We start from the raw sequence: 26,327 nt of genomic DNA on the forward strand, positions 1-26,327 counted from the left end.
ACTGAAATACCCAGCCAGTATCACTCTTGAGTTTTGCTGATGCTCAAAATTGTTAGTATTGCTGATTGAGGTAAAACGGTTGTTTACAGTGTAAGCTTTTCATTTTTCAATCTTAGTATTCACTTTGTATAGTTCCATAATCCAAAGTACTGGTTTTCCTACCTTTTAAGACCATTGCTTTTATTCCGTAGATGATTCCCCCAAGAGGTTGTGCTTATGTCTGTATGGTTCATAGACAAGATGCGTATCGTGCTCTTCAGAAACTTAGTTCTGGGTCCTATAAAATTGGATCTAAAATTATTAAGGTAAGTTGATTTTGATCTAAGGATGTTGTCCATTTCAAATACAGCACAGTATTAATATGACTATTTGTCACTTAGCAGCTGTTCATTCAGATGTGGAATATGGAGTAGAATAACAAAGCAATAAGGTGTAAATTGTTTTCTTTCCTCTCTGTGTAAAATGCAACTTTTGATAGGCGATATGGAAGATAGTAAAATGAAATTATGACTTGATACTTAGGAAATACTTGGAGAACATTTTATGTACGTGCTAGTGATAAGACTACGAGGCTGTAAACAATCTAAGTCCTGTAACTGACTATGTGTATCACTTAATATGAAATTTGATAGTATTCTTATAGAGTTAAGTATATGATCAAATGCTGTAGTTTTTCCTACTTTCTTTGCTGCTTTAGGATGAGTCCTTGAAGTACTGTATTTTTAATTTCCCCATATATATGTCAGAGTTAATGTAGAACAAATTTAAGCTTTTTGATGTAATTAATCTTCCACATACCTGTTGCAGAGGCCAAGTGAACTTCCTACAAGTTCAATTAAAATTAAAAACTTGTTAAAACTTTAATAGACACTGAAGATTGATCTGCAATGACAGAAACATGAACGAAATTATCTGAAATACTCTGTTCACAGGTTATATGATTTAACTGGGTTATCTGGTTGGGTTTTATTTTCAGATTGCCTGGGCTTTGAATAAAGGTGTGAAAACAGAATACAAGCAATTCTGGGATGTGGATCTGGGAGTTTCATATATTCCTTGGGAGAAAGTAAAATTGGATGATTTGGAGGGCTTTGCTGAAGGTGGCATGATTGACCAGGAAACAGTAAATACAGGTACAGACATTAACAATGATTCTGATAGTTAGAAAATGTGTTTATTTTGGTAATTGCAAATCCTCAGAAAGTTTATTGTTTAGGTAATTGTTTAGTTTTTCAGTTTACATAAATTTTACTATCTACTTGTTTACAATATAAATGGCACTAGTCATGAAATCTAGATTGCCTTTGTAGATGAGTAACTAGTTGATTGTCATGACAATGAGGAATTAGTGACAAAGGGGAATTAATTTAAGCAGGCTAATAAAGGTTCGTATTTTTTAAAACAGTTACAAATTCGCTGTGCGCTCGTTTCCAAGTAGGTAAGATATTAATGTAGAAATTATGATCAGCTTGTGATTGTGAAAAGTCTTGTATTTGGGTATAAGACTTAACTTGGAGTTGGAACTTGTCCAAATAGGCACAGTTTAGCTGAACGTTAAGGTTCAACTCCATAAAGTTGAAGAGACAGGAAAAGCGAGTAATGTCAGACCTTACTCCGAAACTCAGTTGAGAAGTTTGTTAGGTTTGTAAAAGATTCATGAGTACTGTGTTTTCTTGAAATGGATCTAGCATCAAATGACTGGACTGTACTGAAGTAAACAGTAGGTTAAGACTGTTCTATAATAGTGATAATAATTTTTCAGGTCAAAATGCAGTCTTGCTTTGAGTAAAAACTGAATATAAATGACAAAAATTAAAACACGGAACATTACTGAAATACATTACATACTATGTTATACTTGAAATACAAAACTTCTTAAGGAAGCAGCAGAAGGAAGAAAAGGGGGTTGGGGTGAGGTTTGTTTAACATGAGGATTCTCTGTCATTGTACAGTAGCCAGCTGATAACATCACTGTGTTGACAACAGCAATTTTTAGAAAACTGGAGCATACTCTATCTTACAAACGATTAACAAAATGATTGGTGAAAAAACTTGGCAAGTTTTGAAAAATCAGTTTCTATACAGGCATAATGAAACAGTATTGCAGGTGATTAAAGATATTTTACATTCTTTAAAATATATAATAATAAATAATAACACTTGCTTCTTTTCATAATAAGTTTGGGGGTTATTTGTAATGAATCTACATAAATACCAGATTAAAATTTATTTTTGAAGAAGGAAGAAGACTTTTTAGTATTTAAACAAAAATAACACATTAATTATCTTTTTATATTAAAACTATACCTTTTTCTAAAGAATGGGAAACAGCCAGAAGCTCAGAAGCTGCTAAAGAAAATATCCAAACTACGCAGAGTGCTGCAGTTGATAAAAGTACAGTTATTACAACGCAGACAGAAGCTTACACGCAACCAGTCACTATGCTGCAGGTTTGTATTAGTCTTAATTTGCAAAAAACCCACAGAACTGGAGGGCAAACTTTTTATTCAGTACAGATAAACTCTAGTGCTGAGTTAAAGTACTTAATTCCTGCATTTATCTCTGAAATATTTTAGAGTAGAATCAGTTGCTGTGGTTGAGCAAAATCTTTTGTTTTATACACAACATATTCCAAACTTGTGTACAATCTCAAATGAAGACTTAAACATTGAAGACAGAGCAATGTAAAAAAAAAAAAAAAAATACTGGCACATGAGGCTTTTAAGGAGAAATCAGAATGAGCTTACAGAAAGTATTTTTGCTTATAGAGCAAAGCATCTTTCTGTAAGCTAAGCAATGCAATAATCTTTTTTCATTTTTGCTTGTTTCTTCTCTACCTATGTGCTTTTCCCCATATCAGCTTTGAATATAAGTTTATTTTCTCGGCAATTTTGGGCAGGACTTCATAGGGACAGTCTTCTCTTTAAAAGATCTGATTATTCAAATAGTGTGCTGTTGCACTCTACATGCAGTAATTCATAAGAGTCTTTGATTCTCTGCTGTATTTTTTTTTCCTTTCTGCTAAAACAGAGGATTTTTATTAACATCCAGTCAGTATCAAGGTATTGCGGAAGGCTAGAAGAATACAGTGTAATTTTTCTTGAGTATACTGTGCTACACAGGTTTATCAAGTATAAATACAAATGTCTTTTGTCAAACTCTAAATCCTTTTTATAATGACCATATGAAATTGTAAAATGAGAAACAGTTGCTTAATGCAAATATTTTTTGTATTCCTATTATTACTGTTTTATCTTTCCTAACATGTATGGACGTTTCCAGTACTTGAGCTAACCTGAAATTACTATGAAAGTTAACATATTTTCCTTCACTTGCATTGAGTTTTGAGCTTTTTTCTTTTCACAAAAATTGTCTTCAGTCTTCTTATTTCAGCTGTCTTCTACTGTATGCTCTGTTCAGTATATATTTAAATATATATATATTGCATTTATTCTGCTGTAAATTGCTTGTAATTATGCTGCACTGTGTCAAAACATGTAGCTTCAACAGAAGTTTGAGAAATATTAAGTAATTTTCAGGATTTCATCAGGATTATTAGCCTTATAATTGCATACACTAAATTCAACTTTCCAGTACTGTTGTAAAATACGTAAATTTTTCCAATGAGAATAGAACCACTGTTCTCAAATTGCCATACTATCTACGTTTTTCTTCCTTTTCTCTCTCTTTCTGCATCCACCTCTCATAAGCAAATTTTTGTTCTTGAATAAGTATAGTGTTTAACCGTGTATTTTTCTGTTCTTTTTAGAATAAAGAAAAGATAGCATAGGATTCTTCCAGTGTCCCTGTTTACCTGTAGTGTAGGTACCATTTCAGAATGCAATCTGATTCTTCAGGGTGTTCAGAATACATACAAAGCCGTTGGTATATTTAGTGCTTAACATGAATTGCAGTTGAATCAGTTCATCCCTCTTGTAATGTCATTGGATACTGCTCAGTATTGAAGTTGCTTGTTTTTTCTTTCCATGAAAAAAGATTCCAGTAGCTCCAGCTGTGCCTGCTGTTAGCTTGGTTCCACCTGCGTTTCCTGTCACAATGTCTGTCCCTCCTCCTGGTTATAGCGCCATTCCTCCTCCACCCTTCTTGCGAGCGAGCTTCAACCCTTCACAGCCACCTCCAGGTAAATTAGTAAAAATGAACTTGAGTATGTAATGAGTATACTCAGTTTGTGTGCTTCTATGTACATCACGCTTTGTGTAGTTTTTCATCAGCTACTGGTTACTGTTTGAGCGAGTTGACCTTTGAATCTTTAATTTTAATCTAGTATGAAATTTCTTATGGCTGACTTAATATTGTTTTTACCGGTGTATTCTGTTGCGAGTAGGAATTACAGCAGAATTTTTTTTGAACTTCGATAAAAACCGAACATTTAAAAATCCTTAAGATTAATCTCTTTTCTTTGGAAGATTTTGAAACTCTTCGTTTTCTTCTTTAGATATTGCTGGCAGAAATCACTTTTAAAGATGCACGTGCAGATCATCCACAGTAAAGTTGGGGTTGTTTTTGAAAGCAATAACCACCGTTGCCCCTTCCCATGCATTGTTGTTTGCTAGTCTTCAGTGCTGCAGCTTTTCAGGATGAATAATGTAGGCAAAGCTTTTACTGCAAAACTTTATTTTCTTCCCTTGTAATAATTTGTCTTTTTTTTCCATACAGGTTATATGCCTCCTCCAGTTCCACCTGTGGTCCCACCACCCGTTGTCCCACCACCCGTTGTCCCACCAGTTGTTCCAACACGTAAGTTTGATTCTTCTAATAGTTGTTTGATATGCTGCTTGTTATTTAATCAAAAGCAAGTTAATCCTGTGTAATAGAAAACAGCAACACAGAAGTTATTGTTTAGATGGTTTAAGCAGTTATTGAGAAAAAAATTCACAGAGCTTTTCAAGTTGACTGAAAAATTATACTTAGAATGGAGTTCCTGAAAAAAAATTGTGATGAATTATATATTATTTGTATGTAGGGTTCAATATTTGAACCTGTCTATAACAGATGTATCTATTACTTGATCTCTTTGGTGTTAGTCACTGAATAATTTATAATAATTTATTTTTTTAGCCTTTTAACTCTTTCATTTAACATTTAAAAATGTCTGTTAAAGAATACTAATTGCTTAGGTTGCCTGCAGTTCATGATTTCTACAAAAAAAATAAATATTGAAGTGTTGATTGAGGATAAGAAATTATTATAAAAATATGGGTAATTAATTTCACTTATTTGGATTTATCAGCCTGACCTCTGCCAAACTAATCTTGAAGGCTTGAATATATGATTACTGTGATACACTTCTGTTATTTCTCTACAGCTTTAGTACAACCTCCATTACCAATTGCACAAGAGACGATGAAGGATGTTCCTTTTACTAGCCTTGTTCTACCAGTTGGCACAGTTACTAGCAATCTAGCTACTCCAACGTTGTCTGCTGGAAGTGTTTTTAATCCTCTGCCAATCAGCAAACCAGAATCAGATGAAAAGGGATCACATCTTGCAGACCTTCAGATTTCTTCCAGTGAAAACAGTAGATCTGGTAAGAAATGTCTTTATTGTCTGATATGATTGCATGCAGGAAGCATCATACTTCTGAGGTGATTTTTGCAGATCATAGTCCATTGCACTAATAACTACAGAGTAGGAAGTTTTAGGCTGGGTATCATTTTCGATTTAAGTTGTAGGAGTAGCGGGAACCACCTCTGTCATCATCTGATCGTTAATTTCTAGCAGCTTATGCTCAGGGATGTTTTCTTCATAGACTCAAGAAGTAAAGCTGAGACTGGGAACCCTTTAGAAAACTTCTTAAAAGCACATTCTTAGTACACAAGTGGCAATGGAAAGGAGCAGGAGAGGGTAGGATAATATAACATTTATAGAACGACATTAAAGATTTTAATAAATTGGGTAAATTAGGGTAAATTGCAGAAATTGCGTAATGGCTGTGGGGTTTGTCAATTTTAAGCTGCTGTGTAGAGTTGTTCATTTCTGTGGCATAATGTCTGTTTATCATCAATGTGATTAAGATTATGTATATTCATGATCGAAACTGAGGCAGACCTTGTCAGCAGTATCATCACTGAATGTGTGAACTGAATAAGGATTAAGCTGCATTTTGTTTTGAATGCTATGTGTTACACTGTCATTTTCTGTTAACTGTTCTTCTTGTTGCTGCATTTTAGTGCAGAGTGATGTCTCAAGTAGCTCTGGACTTGTTGGAGGAGTGCAGCCACCCAGCGTCTCAAGCAGTTCTGGGCTTACTGGAGAAGGGCAACCACCCAATGTCTCAAGTAGCTCTGGACTTGCAGGGGGAGTACAGCCACCCAGTGTTTCAAGCAGCTCTGGACTTGTAGGAGGAGTGCAACCACCAACTGTTTCAAGCAGTTCTGGTCTCGCAGGAGGAGTGCAGCTACCTACTGTCTCCAGTAGCTCTTCTCTTGCTGGCGGAGTTCAGCCAACCAGCGTCTCGAGTAGCCCTGGACTTATGGCTGGAGTGCAACCACCAAGTGTCTCAAGTAGCTCAGGGCTTCTAGCTGGAGTGCATCCACCCAGTGTCTCAAGCAGCCCTGGCCTTCTGACAGGAATGCAGCCACCCAATGTCTCAAGCAGCTCAGGAGTTCTGGCAGGAATTCAGCCACCAAGTGTCTCAAGCAACTCTGGGCTTCTCATAATGCCACCACCCAACGTTTCAAGTAGTTCTGGACTTATGGGAGTTCCACCACCAAATATTTCAAATAGTTCCGGACTTCTGGCAATGCAGCATCCAGCTGGGGTTCAAAACATGCCTCATTTAAATATTAGTAGTCAAAGGATGCCGGGAATGCCTCTCATAGATATCCGTCCAGGCTTAATGCCCCATTCGCCTGGACCAAGGTTTCCATTAATGCAGCCAGGAATGCCACCGCAGCGTAGTATTCCTCCACCAGCAATCCTTGATCCATCTCTTCACCCACCACCTCGAGGTCCTTTTCCTCCAGGAGATATTTTTAATCAACCAGAAAGACCTTTTGGAACACCAGGAAGACAAAATATTGATAGCATTTCTAATCCAGAGAAAAGACTACCACTTGGAGGTGATAATATTCAGCAGGAAGGAGACAGAGATTATCGCTTTCCTCCAGTGGAAAACCGAGATAATCTTAACAGACCATCTCCAGTGGATGTCAGAGATTCTGTTGGACGACCACCAGTTGATCCAAGAGAGGCTATAGGAAGGCCTCCGGTAGATGGAAGAGAACACTTTGCAAGACCACATGTAGACATGAGAGAAAATTTTGGAAGACCAGGTATAGATAACCTTGGTCGAAGAGAGCATTTTGGTTTCAATTCAGACAAGCACTGGGGACAAAGAGGAGACTATGATGAAAGAGAGCACCATGCCTTCCCTATTTATGGTGGCCCGAAAGGCTTCCATGAAGACAGAGAGAGGTTTCGGCATGTAAACTATAGGTTTGATAGTAGAAGTGGTCCCAATTGGAACAGAGGATTTGAACAAGATGCTCACAGAGATTTTGATGACCGCAGAAGACCCTGGGAAAGACAGAGGGATAGGGATGACAGAGATTTTAATTTTTGCAGAGAAATTAATGGGAACAGGTTTGGAAGAGACAGAATGTCAAACAACTGGATCCCCCCTCCACATCCACGGGTTTTTGAATATTTTGATGGGGCCACTTCCCAACGCAAAGCCGATAATATGCCCCAGGTAAACGGTGAAAATACAGAGACAGAAAGTCAGCCACCAACTGCGCAGGTGCAGGACGATCCAGAACTTTATGAAAAACTGACATCTTCCGTCGAGATAAACAAAGAGAAGAGTGACACAGAAGCTGATATAGAAAGTGAACCAGTGGTAGAAAGCACAGAAACTGAGGGGACATAATCATCACTCAGTAGGTAAAAGATACCTTTTGTAAAGTTGTCATCTCTCTGTAATAGATAAATGGCTGACTGGACCGTAGCAGTTCACTTTTGTCTGCCAGAATTAAGTTAATCTGATGTTCATGTTCATCTTTCACTTAAATAACTGTACAACTGACTTGTATAGAACACTGTTCTTAATTTGAACATGGTAGGTAAACTTTTTTTTTTTTATTTCTCTGGTAAAGTATAAACTTGCCCCCACTTGCTTTTAATTTCACAAAGATAAAATAACAGCTTGTCAAACAAAGACTTCCTATGGAAGAAAATGGAATTTTTTAGATACTACCCTTAGGTTGGCTATCGAAATTGTTATACTTGAAAACAGGTGCTGGTGTATCTTGTCCGTGTTTTTAGGCTGCTGCAGAATTTTAAAGTATAGACAAAGCTGTGATATCTTATGTTCCTACAATTCGGCAGAAAAAGAAATGGCCCATGTTATTTAAGGAGCATAACACAGAGATTAAAAGCGGTTTTGTAAAATCTGCACTATAGTCTCTGTTTTCTCTAAAATAAGTGTTTGTGATTTGTTCCTCGTACTGCAGTGGGTTTAAAAAAATGAAAAAGTACATTTTAATGTTGGGTGCATTTTGTTTTTAGATGCCAATAAAGCATATTTGTTTGATAACAGTGTTCTAGGTATTGTATTTTTTTAAAAACCTGCAAGCTCTAAAAACTTGGAATCAGCTATGATATGTGCTTAGCTAGTTGTTGCAAAAGGTTTATATTACTTTTGTAAGACCAATGCAACAGTTATATGTGCAAGAAGCATATGTTTTTTACGTCAAAAATCATGCAGTCGTATTAGTTTATGTAAATAATGTGTATGTAAATATTTGTGTAAACTGTGTGTAGATACCTCTTTTTCTGTGCGTGCCTGTGTAGGTGCACGCACTCACAGAATATTGTAGACAGGTCAATAAAACTGAAATGGAACTAGGTTGTAAAAATTTGCCTTTCACCTTCTTTGGGTAGTAAGATAACAAAACGTATTTCATTGCAATACTGTCAAGCTTGTATTTACCTTCTCATGGTCATTGTTACGATGTTCTTACTACTTCTAGAAGGTGGAACATGATATACTGTAAGAATATACAGTAGGATTTTAGATTACTTTTTAAAATGCAGATATGCATGAAGCCAAAACTTAAGCAAATATTTGCATTGTCTTATTTTGTAATATATTTGGTATTCTGGATAGATAGTGGTAGTGTTCAAGTACTTTGTGGTTATTTGTTTTTAGTAACTCAAAGTCCAGAAATGTTGCACGAAAAGTAAAAAGCTGTTGTTGGTCTGAAAACCCTATGTGTTTTTAACACAAATAAGGGGGGCTTTATGGTTTGATGGCTTAATACTGAAGTAGAACCTCTTGTTAAATTGTTGAGATGAACTGGCCGCTTAGGTAAATTAGTAGCACTGTTCTCTCCTGTGTCACCTACTTTGCTGCTTGTGTATCCTTTAAATTGGTGGTGAAAGATTGGGCTATAGGGTAGTGTCAGATTTTCGATTTGTTCCACTCAAGTGCATTTCACTGACTTCTTTCAACATAACTTCTGCTAAAATTCTGTGTCTGAAAGCATCCTTTCACTCAGTTTTGAGAAAGTTGTTTTTCTCTTGCATAATAGGATCCAAGGGTAGATTCTGTTACGTGAATGCCCCTTTGGTAGAAGAACCATTTTTAGCTCAGATTAGAATTTTGATCTTTAACATTAACGGGTTAACATGCAAGTTTTAATTCCCCTGCTGCTTCCCCCAAAAGGGATGAAAGTATGAGACTGTCACGTGAGTGTAGAGCATAAGCATGCCTTTGAACATAGAAGCAAGTTACGCATGTGTGTGTTGCCCTCTCCTCTGGGAGGTGGGGTATTTTTTCATGCTGTGTCATGGTCCAGTTTTTCAATTACAGGGACTTTTATTCTGCATAGTAAAGAAACTGTCAGCTTAATGAAGGTGGCCCTTTGAAAGAGTGAACTTGAATGAATGATTCTTTATCTACTGTGCAGGTAGTAGTCATTAGGATGTAGTGAGGTATGCATTAAATAACTATTGCTTTGTAATAGATCTTGCTGATGTGTTATTACCAGAACGTGTCTCGGGAGTTGAGATGAACAATGTTTAAGGTAAAAGTACCTTCATGGGCAGACTCTGGCTAAAAGAACTTGACTGATGCTGCTGCACCACCTACTAGTAGTATTCTGGTCGGGCGGATATGGTTGTGTGAAAGTCCAAACGCACAAGCTATAAGGATACTTCATGAACTTAAGGGATTTTCTTTATTTAATTTTAATATGTGCAGCCTGAAAAGGTTTCAGTCATAGACCATGTAACTACTCAGAATCGAACACATATTCGCAGTAGCTTTAAAGCATTTCATTAAATGCCTCGTTAAAACTGAAAGTTAATCTGTTTTTCTAAACTGGGACTGGTAGTATGCTAAATTGCTCATAGTATGATGGTTTAGGTAAATTACCAGGTGAGAGATGTTAAAGAATTTGGTTGATATAAAGCAATGTATAATTTAATAATTTTTCATCTTTGTTAATATCTTTCAAGCATTAATAAATTGGCTACTGTACATATGTGTTATACCATCAATTTCTAACAACTTTATTTTTTTGTAGAATAAAAGTTTGTTATACAGTCTTCAGTTGCATCATGTTTACAGCTAGAACTGGTCCATTTCTTATTTTATTAATGTAGCATGCAGACAAATATTACCAAAATAGCCATATTCAGAAACTCAGAAGGGACTTAATGTTACCAAAACGGTATGGTTTCTTTATCTTGCCAGTAAGAATTTTTCAATCTTTCAGAGTTTGTGCGAAGACTTTCCTTTCTAGATTAAGCCATCATAAGCCAACACATGCACTGAAAGGAGCTGTGCTGAGATCCAGACCAGTTCTTTAATGTGGTTCACGGTAGTGACAGGTAATTTTTGCTGATGCAAAGGAAAGAGTGAGAAAGAAGACAGAGGCCAGACATTTAGGCAGCAATTCTGGCTTATGCCTATTTAAAGCTTACTGTAGTGATGAAAGGTGTCAGTTCTAGCAACCGAAGAAGCTGATCTACTGTTTATTTGAGGTAGCTTTGCAGGCAACACAGTATATTTAGGTATGCGCATTTACTTGAAAACTTTATGCATTAATAAGTTGTTTAATGTATTTATTACCTTTTTAAAACAGCCTGTGATTCTGATCTTTCACTATGCTGTATTTGAGCAGAATGCTACATCCGTAAAGATTACAAAGATGAAACATAGCCTTAATTTGCTATAAAGGCGTGATTTCTTGGCTGAAGCCTTTTTCATTGAAACAGTGTTACGCTTTCATTTTTATATGTAGTGCTTCACATTGTTTTTACAAACTCAAGGGAATAGATTCTGTTAGATTCTTTTGCTTCAGTAGAGTACTCTACCATTCTTCAAGCCATTTCAGTGATTTAAATGGCTTTATTTATGAAGTTACAGTACTCTTACCCTGAATAAAGCAAGATGGGAATACTGTAATGAAGCCTGTAGTGTGGCATTCACAGGCATTACTTAAGCACAGTTGCAAAATTATCAATTAAACTGTCTATAAAGGTATTTATAAAGTAAGCCTATTTATTGCAGAATTACCTCAAAATACAGTGTCAGCAGTTCTGAACATGTGCAAGGATACGTTATGCCGGTCAGCACTTAAAGTATTCATTTTCTTGATTCATGTTCTCTAACTCAAATCTTTGGGTCACTTGATTTGAAACTGGTAAAAATGGATCCCAAATTTCATTCTTTGTATTTTCAGTAATGTATTTAAAAATAACATAACAAAGGGGATTTTTATTTTTTTCATCTCTTGATAATGGGCACTGAACACAAAATTTTAAAACCTATTCAGAATATCAGGAGTCATCAAGAGTAACTAGGACTATTTTTTGGTTTTGTTAATTCAGGTAATGAAAGGATCTTTCTTTCCCTGTTGATATCTATTGCTGATTCTTTGAATTTTATATTAGTCACATTTTGTTTCAAGTGCTGAGCTTTCACAAGTAAGCATGTACTGTGAAGCCATCTACTTGTGGAGATGAGAGATTGATTTAAAAGGCATAAACGCAGGATATTCTTTAATTGGAAGCTGTTTATTTGAACAAGAATGGCAAAAGCATCTCTGCCATGTTGCTTTACTATATTGATTCACATCAGTAGAAACTTTGCAGTAGCAAAGAAAATATCATATTGCAAGACTTTCTTAATTGTAACTAGTCTTGTATTTCTCCTTGAAGGGTCATCTTAGTGATGTTATTCATTCCATTTAGTCTGTACAAGTTCTTTGGGTACTCAATAAAAAATTTGAATTTTATTAACGTAGGTACATGATATTTCATAGCCAAGAAGAGTCAGGTAGAGCTACTAAAAAGAAAATCCATGATGTGTCTTTAAGAATAATAACTTCCAGCAAAGGTGTATAGGATCTGCAAAGTGATTCTTGTCAGTGATGGGATGGTTGGAAAATCCCTTAATAGGGTTTTTATTGAAGTTGATAAGCTGCAAAATTTTATTGCCATAATTTTTGTATTCCTTTCTATCTTGCACAAACTTGATGAAAAAGGGTAGTCTCATTGAACGTCCTACTCTTAGTATCTTTTAGATGCTCTGCTACCAAAGATGAGAAGAGGGGAAGGACTAGTGGTGTGTGCACTCTTAATTAAAACAAGAGGTTGTTAAGATATGGTTGTCCAGTTGAAGGTATTTTCTCAAGAAGTTTAGAATGCACATTTCAGCGCTTGCATAGTAACCGTGATATTAGTGGTATCACTGGTTTACTAATCTTATTCTGTACTTTGTCGTTTTTCTTTTAAAGTTAACTCGCTAATGGTAATTTCAAATTTTCACTTTTTCCTATCAGATGAAATCATACTAATGCCCTCAGACAGGGGACTATTTTGTGCTTTGCAAAAAAAAGTAAATCTGGTCAGAGAGTATTTTAACTTATAGATGGATAAGTTGAACATTTTTTTCTTTTCTGATTTAATGCTTTAATGCTGCAGTTTTCTTCTTGCATGATTTTCTCTATGCATGTCTGTGTTATAACAGATATGTGTTCGCATTAGCACGTATCAAGCTTTCCGTTGAAATGCAGAAAAATGATGAGATTCTTTAAAGTAGGTGACTTGACATGCTTCTAAAACTAGGGTAAACCTCACAGGCGCATTGCTTTGTATACTGGAGCATTATAATTGTGTTGGAACGTTATAATTGTGTGCAGGCCAGTGCAAAAAAGCCTTAATAGGTGAAGAGTATTAAATGGATATAGAATTGTTAACTCAGTTGTAGATTGATAGGATTCACATAGACCATAGATGCAGGGACTTTGAATCTGAATGTCACTTCCACACTAAAGGAGAGATCATATTATAATTACATCTGGGAAAATAAGAAATATAGCTTTTTCTTGATAAGAGCAGGAATTAAGTAGAAATAACCTTAATGTTTAAAGTCCTTTCTAAAAATCCATCTGCCTTCATCTAGTCAAAGGGAAGCTTTATCATTGTCACTTTAGTTGATCAAGGGAAAAAATCACTTTAGATTTATGCTGTTTCTGAGGTAATCAGATCTCATTCAGCAATGCAGTGAAATGCAGTTTTAAGTGTGCCTTAAGTTTTTTCCTCTGAAAAGGAGTGTATATTTATTTCAAACTTTAGACAAATATGTGGACAAAATCAATACATTTTTGTCTGTAGAATTTGAAATATACTTTTGGGTTCAGTGATTTTCTTCAAGAAAATCTTTGTCATTTCAGTAGTGTATATAGATAAATACCAAATGGACCCTCAACTTCTAAAGTCATACAAGTCTGTCCAGTTAATTTTTCATTTATTCTAACATATTTGCAATACATTATTTTGTCAAATAGTGCCATCACAGAATTCCTCTTACCACAAATTAGAAATACCTTTGAATTATGTAATTCAGTTGCATAATTGAGTTATTTAAATCTAGGACGATCATAAGACTTTCTCTTGAAATTCATGGATTTCTGGTACAGTATGACTACCGATATAGGTAATTCACTATTGAGAACCTAATTGTTCAAGCTATCTGTGATTAGAAGTAAAATACTGAAAACAAATGGAAATGCTTGCTGATTAATTTGGGGTTTTTTTATTTATTAAAAGCAAAATAATGGCATATTCTCAAATTCCATGTCGATTAAAAAATTCACCATATTAAAAATATGACCATGATGAGCTGTAGTTCTATGAATTGAGAAAATGAGGCACCCGTTGTTTTTATTAGAATGTAAAATCTTGAAGTGATTAGGATAAATGTGTTAGTTATACAAAATATTGAAATGTAGTCTTTCCACTTTCTGCACATACTGCCCGCAGTTTCTGTGTGTATACTTTATATGTGCTTTACACCTGCAGTCCTCATGGCATGATCAGAACCACTATGGAAAACAGGACAGTGGCATGAAATGGCAAATTCTAGCAGACACCAGAAATGCTGCATGGATTGGATCTCTCTGTAAACCGGTGGACAGATAATGTTGTTTCAGAGGCAATAGCTTCTTAGCCTAGTTTGGAATTGGGTAAAACCTCAGTTACAAAGCATGAATAAAGCTTTCTTTTTTTTAGATTTAATAAAAGTTAATGCACACGTTCTAATTAAATATTCCGTAATAACAAGCAAGCATCCGAAGATTTTAAGTAGTCCTGAGCATTTTTTTAATGTTGCTTGAACCTTAATTAAAAACAAACAAACAAAAAAGTAGTAGATACTGCAGAACCCAGGTAAAAGCATGAAAAAGAACTGTCTCATTTGCAAGGAATGTGCAGAACTGAGATGGTGTAAAATCCAAGATTCTTTTGTTCTTTGTTCGTGTGATCTCTCGGTCCAAACGCGGACCTTCTTCAGGGTTCCACTCTGAACACTGATTAGAGGATATTCTGAATAAAGCATGTGTATTTTGTCTAATATACAGTACATTGTATGTATTACATTACTGTAATACAGACACAGGCAGCTAGGGAGAAGTTGGGAGTGATGTTGACTGGGGCAAAACCATCAGAGAAACCAGAAGAGGAGATTACTGAATTGTGTGAACTGCCAATCTGAAACATCACTGTTGAGGAATGTCTGCTTAGTACAGAGATAATTACTGATCACTTTTAAGTACCTCATTAGTTAAAAGGGTGCATTTCACATTACTTTCCCAGTTTGGAAAGTCCTAGTTACAGTATCATTTGCTTTCTGCTATCTGTAGAAAATACAGTTTTCTTGATGAAAATTATTACATTACCTTTCAAGTTATTTCTAGAGACTTTAAAATAATGCTGCTTCAGTTTTAGTACTTAACCAGTATGTGACATACTGCCTCGCTTGTTTACCAGTGGGACATTGCTATTGGCTTCTTTGGATCCAGAATTTCAAACACTTTTTCTTGTGTGTCTCAGTTTCTTCTTCAGCGGCCTTTAGAAAAGCAGGTGGTAGAAGATTATCTGCTTCTAGTTTAATTGATTTTTCTACTGCTTTTAAGCCCAAAGACTTCCAGGGGACAGGTTTTTTTTTTCTTTTCTTTCAAATCCTGTTCCCCTGTGTAAGTATTTATGAGCAGGCAGCCCTAAGAAAGATTGTTTTGAGATTCTGAGAGTATGGTGGAATAGGTTGTACAGAATGTCTGAAAAAAATTGCAAGCGCTATGCTTGTCTAGCCCTGTGCTAGGAAATGCATAGAGTGAAAGAAAGTGAGCAAATTAAAGCTAGTTAAATGCATTGGTCTTATCTTCTGGCTCTCCCAAAGTGATCATGCTTTCTAAGGAGATCTTTTCATTGCAGCATGTAGAGCAGCCCTGTAATAGATGGTCACTGTTCTTTGTTTAGAATCCATTATGTCCTTTAGTTCTCTCTTCCCTGTCTGCTAACTGCTTTTTTGAAAGGTTGTGTTTTATTTAAGTAGCATTTTTTTTCTTCAAATGATTTAAAGAAAAATGAATGCACTAGGTTAATAAAGTTTTCTTACTTCATTTTAGAATGCGCTGCCTAACTCTCCTCAATAAATTTCCTTCTCCAATGAAAAATTCTTACATTTCTGTATTAACTAGAATAGAAATAAGAATGGATGACATGTAAAAAAAGAAATAAAATTTTTATCCAAAATTACCTATTTTTGTCATGATAGTCTGGTTCCATCATGTTTGAGAACATAACTAAAATGGCATCTTTCACACCACCCAGCAGTTTATGCTGTCTCTGATCTGCAACTTGGAAAGTTACGCACAGGTTTGAGCCACCTCAGGGGCTGTCCCATGCAACGCTTCCACACTGTAGTGAATTCCAAGGTCCTATATTTCCCTTCTCCACTCCTTACCTTGTCACCAGATATTTTAGTCTGTCTTATTCACAGGGAAGAAATTGAACCAAAAATTGTATGAGAATGATGAAGAATTTCACTTTACCCAACTTTGAGAATTAATTTGTTCTAAATGTTTCTCATCTTGATACAGAAAAGCAGGCAAACACAAATCGCAAAGGAAAAAAATATGTGAAAGCAATTTTCTAAAAATTTCTAGCATTTTTTGGGTAAGAAAATAAGACACAAGGGAAGTCTGCTAGAGAACTGGAAAGGTTTTTTAATTCGTGGTTTGTTTTACCATCTGATTGGCTTTTTTTGAAAGCCATCTATTTCAAAATTGTGTTTTCTTAGGGGTCCTTCCCAAGAAATTTCATTGTTGTTCTTCTGTCTCATTATTTTTTTTCAAAACGGGGACGTGTTAAGCATATTATAATACATCTTTAAAATTATACATCTTGTCATACACTAATTGTCTAGCATGGACTTGAGCTACATACCGCAAGATACACAATACATTAGAATTTATTATTGTGGAACTATTGATGTATGTGTATATATCCATTTTATAGAAGCTTTGGGAAAGCTTAGCCGCAGTATTTACAGTCCATATGAAAGTAAACACAAAGTACAGTATGAACTCTTGCTGTATGTGTTACACTCATGGTGTTCCTGCAGTTGAGGCATCTTGATTTTGTCTTCCACTCTTGCTGTGTCAAAGGAGTGAGAGTTAGACCTGGGTGTGTTCACATACAGATTTAAGTGCACATCATCTCTGAAAATCGGGTGAATATTTAAAAACCTAAATATTAAGTTAGGGTTCTGGATTTAGCTTGCTGTGAAACATTTGGTTGGTTACACCAGATTTTTACACCATTTGGTGGTTAGGATCTTATTTTTTTAAGGAAAATGAAACAACATATTGCTGCATACATAGGAAAGGTTCAGTCTTTTTCGTGATCGATTTTGTTACGTGAGAGTATAAAGTTCACAGCCGTATACTGTAGAAAATGATGCTCAGATGGACTATAGCAGGCAATACCTTAATTACTCCGGCACTTGGCTGGAAAAACCACCTTCCATTTTCATCTCAGGCCAAGTGGTAACGTAGGGAGTGCGGCCGGGTGCAGGCAAAGGGCTGTGCCTTACAGGTGCACAGGCGGACGCCTGGAGGGTGGGCTCGTCTTGAGCCATATGGACACAAGGCCACTCACCAGGAGATCAAAGTTTTCTTTTCTGCCTGAGCTACAATAGCAGTATTGCTACAGCAGGCAGCAGAATGGTCTTTTTATACTGAACTTTGTCGCATGGTTAATATTTATAAATAGGAGAAGTATTTGAAGTTAACTAATACGTTTTCTGAGTTAATCATTGCTGGCAAGTCAGATTTGCGAACCAAGTGCTCTACTTGAAAGGAGCCCTGCTACAAGCAAGGAAGATGAGAGATGATTAAAGCACTGTAGGTGCTTGTTTGGGTTGTTCTGAAATGGAATTGTATCTGAAGATATTATAGGTGTGTGATTCCTACTTCTAGGTCTCACTTTCTGGGAAAAGGCCAAGAGTTAAATTCTGAAACTTTTCAGGGTTCTGACCTTCTGAAATACTGCCAGTAGGTGGATACTTCAAATACGCTAGTCACTTGAATTTGCTTTCCCATTCCTCATGTGGCCTTGGATCATGCTTGGTGACAGTTGGCACAAAAGTGCTTCATCCCATAGTTATCGCTGATCCTAACTAAGATGTTCTTAAGTCTCATCTAGTGGCTTTTAGAATCCTTCTGATGCCATTGTTCTCAATTTCTAAAGAGTCTGAAGTAGGAAATTTGGCGTGTTTTCATTTGGCACAAAATCTCTACTGGAGTGACAAAATACTCCCCCAATTTGTATTTTCACTCTGATTTATTTACTTTGGCAAAAGCTCTTGTTATAGCAAGGTTTACAGTGTCTTCAGTCTGAAAGTGAAGTTTTGATGGGTTTTGAAGGAACACTTTCCATATACTCCTGCTATTCCTTCATACTTACCTCACCTACGTAAAGCGGTGGTGTCCAGTCACTTTCTCACCTTCTTAAGAGGGAAGGTCCAGTGTGTCCCCAAAAGATATTTGCAACCTCTGTGAAGAGCAGCTCCTCAGGGTATGTGCAGCAAGAGGAGCATGCGGAAAGAGCGAGCCTGCCTTGCCAGGACACCTCATCCAGTTTTTGAACCCCTGCTTGCAGCAAGCCCCTGGATATAGGAAGACGAGAATGGCAGTTGGATGAGTTGCTGCCCTAGTTAACTATCATCTGTGCTGGGGCTCAGGGACCTTACGTGAATTACGTTGCCAGCAGCTGGCAATCCCTTTTGTGACGTGTGGCCAGTTCTGACGTAATTGTTCCAAATGCTTGAAATACCCAGCAAAGCTCTAAACCCTACTACGAGCTGTGAAGCAGGCAGATACCGGGTATTGCTAGGTCTTGTCTGTGACACGAGGCAAATGCTCCCTTCCACACGTGCCTTTTTCTGCCTCTTCTTTAAAAACAAAATACTATTGCTCTTTTGCTATTTAATTATCTCCTGCATAAAATAGAGCTAGTGGAATACAGTAGCAGTGAGAGGAGTTGCATATCCCCTGCTCACAGAAGTAACTGATAAGGTGAGGATCCTGTACTCTACACCAGTGCCATTAAATTTGTCATTTTCCGGTGGTGGTTAAATCTTTCTTGGATCACAGTATTTCTATAAACAAACACGTATGTTCTAGCTCTACAGACTGCAGTATAAGAAATTTGAACTAGTTTCTTTTTATTCTTTTACCTTTTATCCTTTATTCTTTGTATCCTGTCTCCCTGTACATCGGTTATGGATACAGTGTGCTCCTTGAAAAAATTTGTTAGTTTATTAACTTCCTTCTCTTTTCTGCACTGATTTCCATCTGAGTGTATCACAACATAACAGAGCAAGAGGAGGATGCAAAAATGAGCAGCCAAGCAACAGCAGAACAGCACAGGAACTGGGAAACCTTTTCTGGCAGGACTCAGGAGGGAGTTGTGTGCAGGAACAGGAGAGATCCTTAAAGCTCAGTTACCTTACCCATCGTTAACCATGTAATATTTTATTTTGCACTCTAAAGTGATGAACACTTTTGTAATCAAATCCATAGGCAGCAGCAAGCTGTCACTTGACAGACTATTGTGGGATTTTTCTTTCAAGAGATCCTGGCTTTGTGAAAATTAAACGGTATAGAAGCGCTTCTCACAAATATGCAAAATGTTGCACGTTCTAAAAAATGTTCTAAGCACTTGCTGCTTTTGTTAGTGATGCAACAAACTTGAGATTTGATATTCCTTTCTTTAGTGTTTTAGTACTGATTAAATACATTTTTTTGAAGTGTCAGCAGTGACCAAAGGGAGATTACTGTGGTTTTGAAGAAATCAAATTAAAGGATTTGTGAGGAATATTAAGGGAAGTTAAGGGGCTTTGTGTGTGTTTTCACTCAGTTATAAAGTAGAATTGGTGCCTAACTAGCTGGCTCCTGTTTAGGCTTAACGCTGTTATACTTTGGCATTTTGCTTCAGGTTTTGGTAATCTCAAACATGCAAGAGTTTGGGTTGCGTCAGCTTTACAGACCGTGTTGGTTCATGTGTTACCCTGTGAACAGTCAAGAAGTAGTCTTGTAAACTTAGGAGAAATTATCATTGCAAGCCATGATGTTTGTAAAAGCTATGTTAAAGGGAAGAAAGTGATTCTGAAAACAAGAAATGCTGCATCCTGTGTTTATAAGAGTGCAATTTCTTAGTTTGATAGAAACCATAATGAAAAACAGCTGAAATAACTAGGAGGAAAATATATAGCTCACTTGAAAAAAAGAAGTAATCACTGACTTCAGTTTCTTTAAGATCTTTAACATTACTCTCTTGAAAGTAATATTGTCTTGAAAAAGACAATACTGAAATCTAACCAAAGAATACTGAAATCTAACCAAATGCATATTTTAAAGTCTTTGAAAAATGGAAGCAGACTTAGGCAACTACTAAGAAGCTACAGTAGAAACACAGGGCCAGTAATTTGCAACCTGTAACAAATATCTTTGAGCAAGGGGCGCTGCCCAATAATTAATTTTCTTTTTGTCATTTCAAAATAAAAAGGTTTTGCAAATATTGATTTCTTTTAATTTTTGAGAGTAATTTTGGTAAGCTCTTTTTACCATTGCTTGCAGTAAAGATGGCTTTTCTTCTCCGGATTTTGCTTCTACTTTATTAAATTCATTTCCTGAGCCGGGGTTGCTTGCTGCTGTGAAACCAGCAGAGGGTGCACACAACGTACTTAGTCGTGGCTCTGCCTTCACACTTCACTCTCTGTTGTTGATGTATGGAAACCAGAGAGCTGCCCCTCTTAAGCCCTGTTCAGGTGAGGTACCATATGACTTGAATACGATTCTCAAAATAATTCACTTTTGTGCTTCAGTGCACTGTTTTCCACCCGGTTCGTGTGTGTACATGCTAACTAGGGGTAATTTTTCCCCTCTGTTGTATGTCAGGCTCAGGGTAATGTACAAGTTGCCACACACTTGGCCTTTAAATACCTGCTATAATTAACAGGGATTACACCGTCATCATTTTCACAGATCAAAGCCTACTTTAAAAAATATTGAATCTCAGTTGTTTATCACCGTGATATTTTATGAGAAAAGTCCATGAAAGCGGTTGGTTAGATATTTCTCCTCTTTTTTGATTGACTGTAACAAAAACATTCCTGACACTAACCTGCGTTAGCACGGAGGCTCTGCTGGTGGCTGCCACCCTCCCTCCCCACTCCCACCAGCTAGTGTTGCCTACTAACTCCCAGTTTCTATCTTACCTGGCTCATGACAAAATAGTTCAAGGATTTACATGACTTAAAAGTTTGTTTCCTTTTACAAGTCCCAGGCTCCTTTTTGTCAGAGTGCTTCTGCTCTGCTTGATCCTGACACATCTCTGAATCTGATTCTGGTGAATCCCACGATTCATCAGAAAACACGGTCAGGAGAGCTCAGTTAAGAAATGTAGCTGAGGGAATCTGCTTTTCATTATCTTTAGAATATATTTTTTTTTTTTTGCATGTAGAAATGCTCTATTTAATTACTGTTTGGTAACTTTTATTATGTTGAGTAGTCTTTTTTTTTTTTTTTTTTTTAAACACGTAATGTATTGTGTCTGGAAGGGAACCAGCCAAGTACGCCTCTGGAAAGAACTGGGCAAAGCGTTTGCACCTAAAACCATCTGCTCGAGTGCTGGGAGTTAGGATTTGAGGTGCTTTGTAGATTTGTCACAGCTTTTAGTAGTATGATTTCGATCCTGTCATCTTTTGTATATTATTCCCCTGTATTTACATAGACCCTCAATGAGATTAGTTTTCCTAGTAGAGTAACATTCATGGGCTTGCATGTGTTTAGAGTAATATGTGTGATCCTTCTCCAGAGATGATTGTAGGAGTGTCCTAACCCAGTAAAATATTGATAAAACTTTTTTCCAGACTAGGAATGTTGTAAATATGCTCAGACGGTTTTGATATTTCTGGGTAATGTGACTCTGGTGAGTGACACGTTTCAGCAGATAGGTACTTCCATCATTTTTAGGCTGCTCGTGTTGTTCTATTATCAGCTGTGTAGGAAGCCGATGTGCTGACAGGTTACCAAGCACTACTGTGGCGGAGATCGGCAGCTCTCAGTAACAGCCCCCCTTCAAATCCTGTCTCTCCGACAGGGATTCCCGTTCCCCTGGCAGCCATCTCCTGCCTCCTGGCAGGGCGGCAGGTGTTCTCGCCGTTCCTCAAGAACTGTTGCAGCGCTTGTCTGTACAGTCCCATTTATGTCTTGGTTTTTATGTCCGTCCGCGTATCCTACCAATTGCAACAGTTCAGAATGGGAAGGTAGCTGTGACCTTCCAGTTTCAGCTACAAACCAGTCTCTAACATCAGTCCAGTGAGAAATACTATGAATGTTTTAAATATTTTTTTGCATAGTGTTTGGTCATTTGTATGATGAAGTCTAATGAATAAGACAGTCCTTTGGCTTTAATCACAAATTTGCTCCAAAAGGGGTAGTATTTATTTTACTACACATCTGAAAGATTTCTTAATGAAATCATTGCCTTTATGTACTCTGTTTTAACAATAAATGTATTGTGACAGTGATGCAACATAAAACGTGAAAATTATTTCAATCTATATATGTATTAGTATTTAATAATAACATGTTCAATACTTTGAGTGTATTGAAAACATTTTATAGTTTCAGTATGTGAATGTGAAATACATTACAGGTGCTATTTTCTAAGACATAAAAGGAGTCTTTGTAATTTAACGTGTAGGACCATACAGGTGTTGCACCTTAGTGGCCCTAATTTAATTTCTGTAAGAATTATCTTAAGGAAAGGAGGGAAAAGACAATCTGTAGTTTGGTTTCACAATGTAAACATTAATATACATTTATCATCAGTATAATGGAGTTGTATAATACCACTTTGAAAGATTTTTTTGTCCCACAGTGAAGCACATTTATCCTGGGTTTAATTTTACCCTTACGTCTGGCTATCTGAGTTTCTAACGCTTCGTTGTTAGAATAAGTGCCTAATTCTGTGAATTAGCCAGCCATAAATCACTGAAATATATTTGTTAGCTCAATTTCCTATTGACATGTTTCTGCTTTGTAATTTCTCCTATTTGTAACTTTTTTCAAAAACATCTTGTTTTTCCAGCATCTTGTTGGAATCAAGATCATTGTATCAAATGCAACTTGATTTTTGCTTATTTCTAGCAGGCCAAGCTCATTTCTAGCTGAGTTACACTGTAATTAAATATCTTACTTTGGATCTCAAAGCTTTTTAAAAAAATCTTTGTATTATTGCTTGTAAAAAAACCCTTTCATCATTCCAGTTGAGCCTTATTTTTGTAGCTCTTAAATGAAAACAGAAACCCAAAACTGCAGTTTCCTTAAAATTTTTTTTCTTGTGAATTTATAGACATCGTCCTGTGCTCTTTCTCTCACCCCTACGTGATTGTCCTTGTAGAGGCAGGAGAACGTCAGACCAGCCCTAGACAACATTGATTTAGGTAACCGGTATAGACTCAAGTTTTGAAGCTTTGGCCTGCTGAGATCTCTCAACACGTTTTAAAGTTAATTGGCCCCTTTAATGTCAAACAGCAAATTTCAGCCTACTTGTGGTGGGGTTTGCTTTCCTGAGGTACTTCTTTCCTCTCTCTGAACCGTAGTCCATGGGTGTCTGGGATGTGCAGGCTGGAAACCAACGACTTAGGCAGCTCATTATGTATATAACACTGGCAGTTCTTTCTCTTCCAGAGAGGCACCGTTTCTGCCTGAAAGAATGCTCAGGAGCCAGTAAGGCAGCTAAAGCCTGTCACGTCTCTGACTCTGGGGGCTGTTCTTACAGAACAGCATGGGTTCTGCAGGGAAATGCAACATCTAGTTGCTAGTACGATACATCTGAAGTGTAATGTTATTTGTATCGATTTATCCTTAGTTTAATTTTTACTGGCTTGCAATGGCTAGGGGGAGGGGTGATGAATGGAGGTTTGTATCTAAAGGAGCAAGTGATTTGACGTCTGCTTTGCTTTACTAAAATCTTAATCTCATTTGTAATAAAATGAGTTTGAGTACGGTTTGGGTGAGTTGAGATTTGCCTTCATGAGAGCGTTGTATCTGCATTGGTTTCCTTAGTCCAGTGTTACCTTTAATAATTTGGAATGCTGGCTGGATTTTGTCTTTCAGTTTTTTCACAGTGCTTTGTACTCAGTGCATCAAGAGCAACCCACGAGTTTTCTCTTGCAATGTTGAAACGTGAAAGGAATTGCCGTAAAACTAGAGATTTTCATGTGCTAACCTTCATTGTGACTGACTAATTTCTTATTCATCTCTCTATTAAGATCTTCTGCGGTTCTTCTCTGAAGTTCTAATTTTTTCTGGTTTTTTTCCCCCATACTACAGTGAATATCTTCTCACTGTGTTCAAGAACAATGTGATTGTAGTATTCTCTGAATATAAAGAGTATGGATTAAATTTACTGTGAATTAAAGGAAGGAAGTAAAGGAGAATCTGGTTTTACACCTCTTTGGGCTTTTCGAGTATGAATGCTCTTTCAGTTCTCACCTGGGCATGAAGTCTTGTCAAATACAGATTCAATAAGGTGTTTTTAAAACTGTTGCTGAAAAAAAACCAAGCTAGTAGATTTTTTTCATTGAGTCTATTAACAGAAATCCTAATTTGTTCCAAACAGTAGAAAAGAGGCATTTTTGCGGTTTTGCCTATATCAGCAAAGAGAGAGACTTCTGTAAGTTCTTTTCCTCTTCTTGGAGTCGGTTGTGTGGAGGTCCAAAGAGTGCAGTGCCCAGATTTGATCCGGTAGCGGTTATGCTGTTTGGTTGCTGCTTGAATTACCTTTCTCAGGGTAGTGCAGTAGGTCTAGCACACACATCTGGACACGTCTCCCTCTGTGTGGAGCCAAGGCTAGCAGCTGTGTCATTCGTAACCACAAGTGTCGCTTGCCTGTCTCGGATTCTTCTACTCCTTTACCTTCTGGCCAGCTTGTTACTGAGGGTACGTCAGTACGGTAAAATCTCACGTGGTCCCTTTGTCCTGTCAAGAGCTCCCCTTCTGCACTCCTCTTGTAGCAGAGAGAAGGAAAAGTCTCCCAGCTTCCAGATTCTCTAGATCAGGCTGTCTAGTTCCTCTTGAGACAAAAGAGAAGCAGCATTTGAATGCTTAGTGAATAGCGACTGGAGAGCTGGCAAGTGGGATGGCTTCAAAGACAGCTTGGGTGGAGAAGCACAGCAGCAGCATGCGTAACAGGAGAGCATAAAGGCCGCTTTCCACACAGGAGTCAGGGGAGTAAGGAGGTGGATGGGCTTTTGTGTCAGTTTGTCCATGTGGCAGAGGAAGGGATACTTACGGATGTACCAAAGAAAACTGTATTGCCTGTGTAAAGCAAAAGACAAACTTCATTGCAGAGGTGACTACAAATGGAAATTTGATTAGGTCTTCAAATATTGTTTCCAAATAATGACTGTGCATAGGTTGAAAGGGTGAGAATTGAAGACAACTAATAATAAACCACCTTGAAAATAAGATACATAATATTTATACTTCTCTTAGACATAAGAAATCAAGATCTGAATATGTATTAAACCGTATCATTGCTAAACAGATTCATGTTGATGTACTATATCTCAGAAGAAAGTACAGTGATTCTATTTAATTCCAAATCAGTATGTTTAGGTGGTTATTTAAGTAAGAGTAAACCTAGCTACAGGAAAAAAAACCCACAAAAAGTACAAAGGGAGAACAAGATTAAATAAATTATCAAAATACTCTTCTTTTTTGCTGATTAAAATAAGTTAAAAACAAAATTTAAAATAATTTCAACTTAAACAGTCTTTCTGAAGGTAATTCTACTTTTCCATGGTTTGCACTGCCACTGTAAATGCTGGACCTGAGGTTCCCTGGCCCCCGTGTCAGGCCACAGCACCAGGAGGGGCACCTGCAAGCCCGGTGGCTGCTTCCTGGTTCCATGTGCCTGTGCTGTGGATATGGCTGCTCAGCAGCTCTGCCACCTGCCTTTGATATGTGGGCTGTCCTGGGAAAGCACAAGTTGCCATCGCGGCGGGGTGGGAAGGAACGAGGAATTCATCTGTCCACCTCTTTGCTGGCCAAGTAAATGCGGGTGCAGAAAGTTCTCATTCCTGTCAGAGCAAAGTGCAAGCTTTCCCCTGGGGTTGTCCAGGGCAGGGCGTATTGCTCCATGATTAGTATCAGTTTCCAAAGGTCAGCTTTCTTAAAGATACTTCAGGTATGAAGAAAATACTTCCTTTTCACATGCTCATGTCGCTAGGTTATGATCCTACTGTTGCTCCTCCACCAGTGGGCATGCCTGTAACGAAGGCCCAGTAAGGTGATGTTTCCCAAAGGAATTTCTTGAAATACAGAATCTCAGACTCCTCCTGCTGAGAAGCAGCTCTCCTGGCAACTTGACAAACCTTGAAAAAACTGCTGCTTCTCATTTTATTTTACAGCCCTCCTGTCTTTCTTTTAAGACGCTCA

General features: G+C 37.1%; 1 protein-coding gene across 6 annotated transcripts in view; it reads left to right on the plus strand.

The window, feature by feature from the left end:
- The window catches only part of SCAF8 (SR-related CTD associated factor 8), a 173,427-nt gene that overhangs the window by 56,774 nt on the left and 90,326 nt on the right, over positions 1–26,327 (plus strand). For 4 of the 6 annotated variants that reach the window (XM_063329371.1, XM_063329373.1, XM_063329372.1 and 1 more), the window contains exons 14-20: positions 192–305; positions 977–1,133; positions 2,320–2,450; positions 3,997–4,141; positions 4,678–4,758; positions 5,327–5,548; positions 6,192–7,905. In XM_063329371.1, coding sequence (XP_063185441.1) covers positions 192–305; positions 977–1,133; positions 2,320–2,450; positions 3,997–4,141; positions 4,678–4,758; positions 5,327–5,548; positions 6,192–7,891 — 2,550 coding nt within the window. In that variant the 3' untranslated portion in view covers positions 7,892–7,905. Of the gene's footprint in view, positions 1–191; positions 306–976; positions 1,134–2,319; positions 2,451–3,996; positions 4,142–4,677; positions 4,759–5,326; positions 5,549–6,191; positions 15,987–26,327 lie in introns of those variants that run through there. The other 2 variants (XM_063329369.1, XM_063329374.1) reach the window with 1 other exon arrangement.

This window comes from Chroicocephalus ridibundus, chromosome 3 (genome assembly GCF_963924245.1).
Source record: "Chroicocephalus ridibundus chromosome 3, bChrRid1.1, whole genome shotgun sequence".
Lineage (NCBI taxonomy): Eukaryota > Metazoa > Chordata > Aves > Charadriiformes > Laridae > Chroicocephalus > Chroicocephalus ridibundus.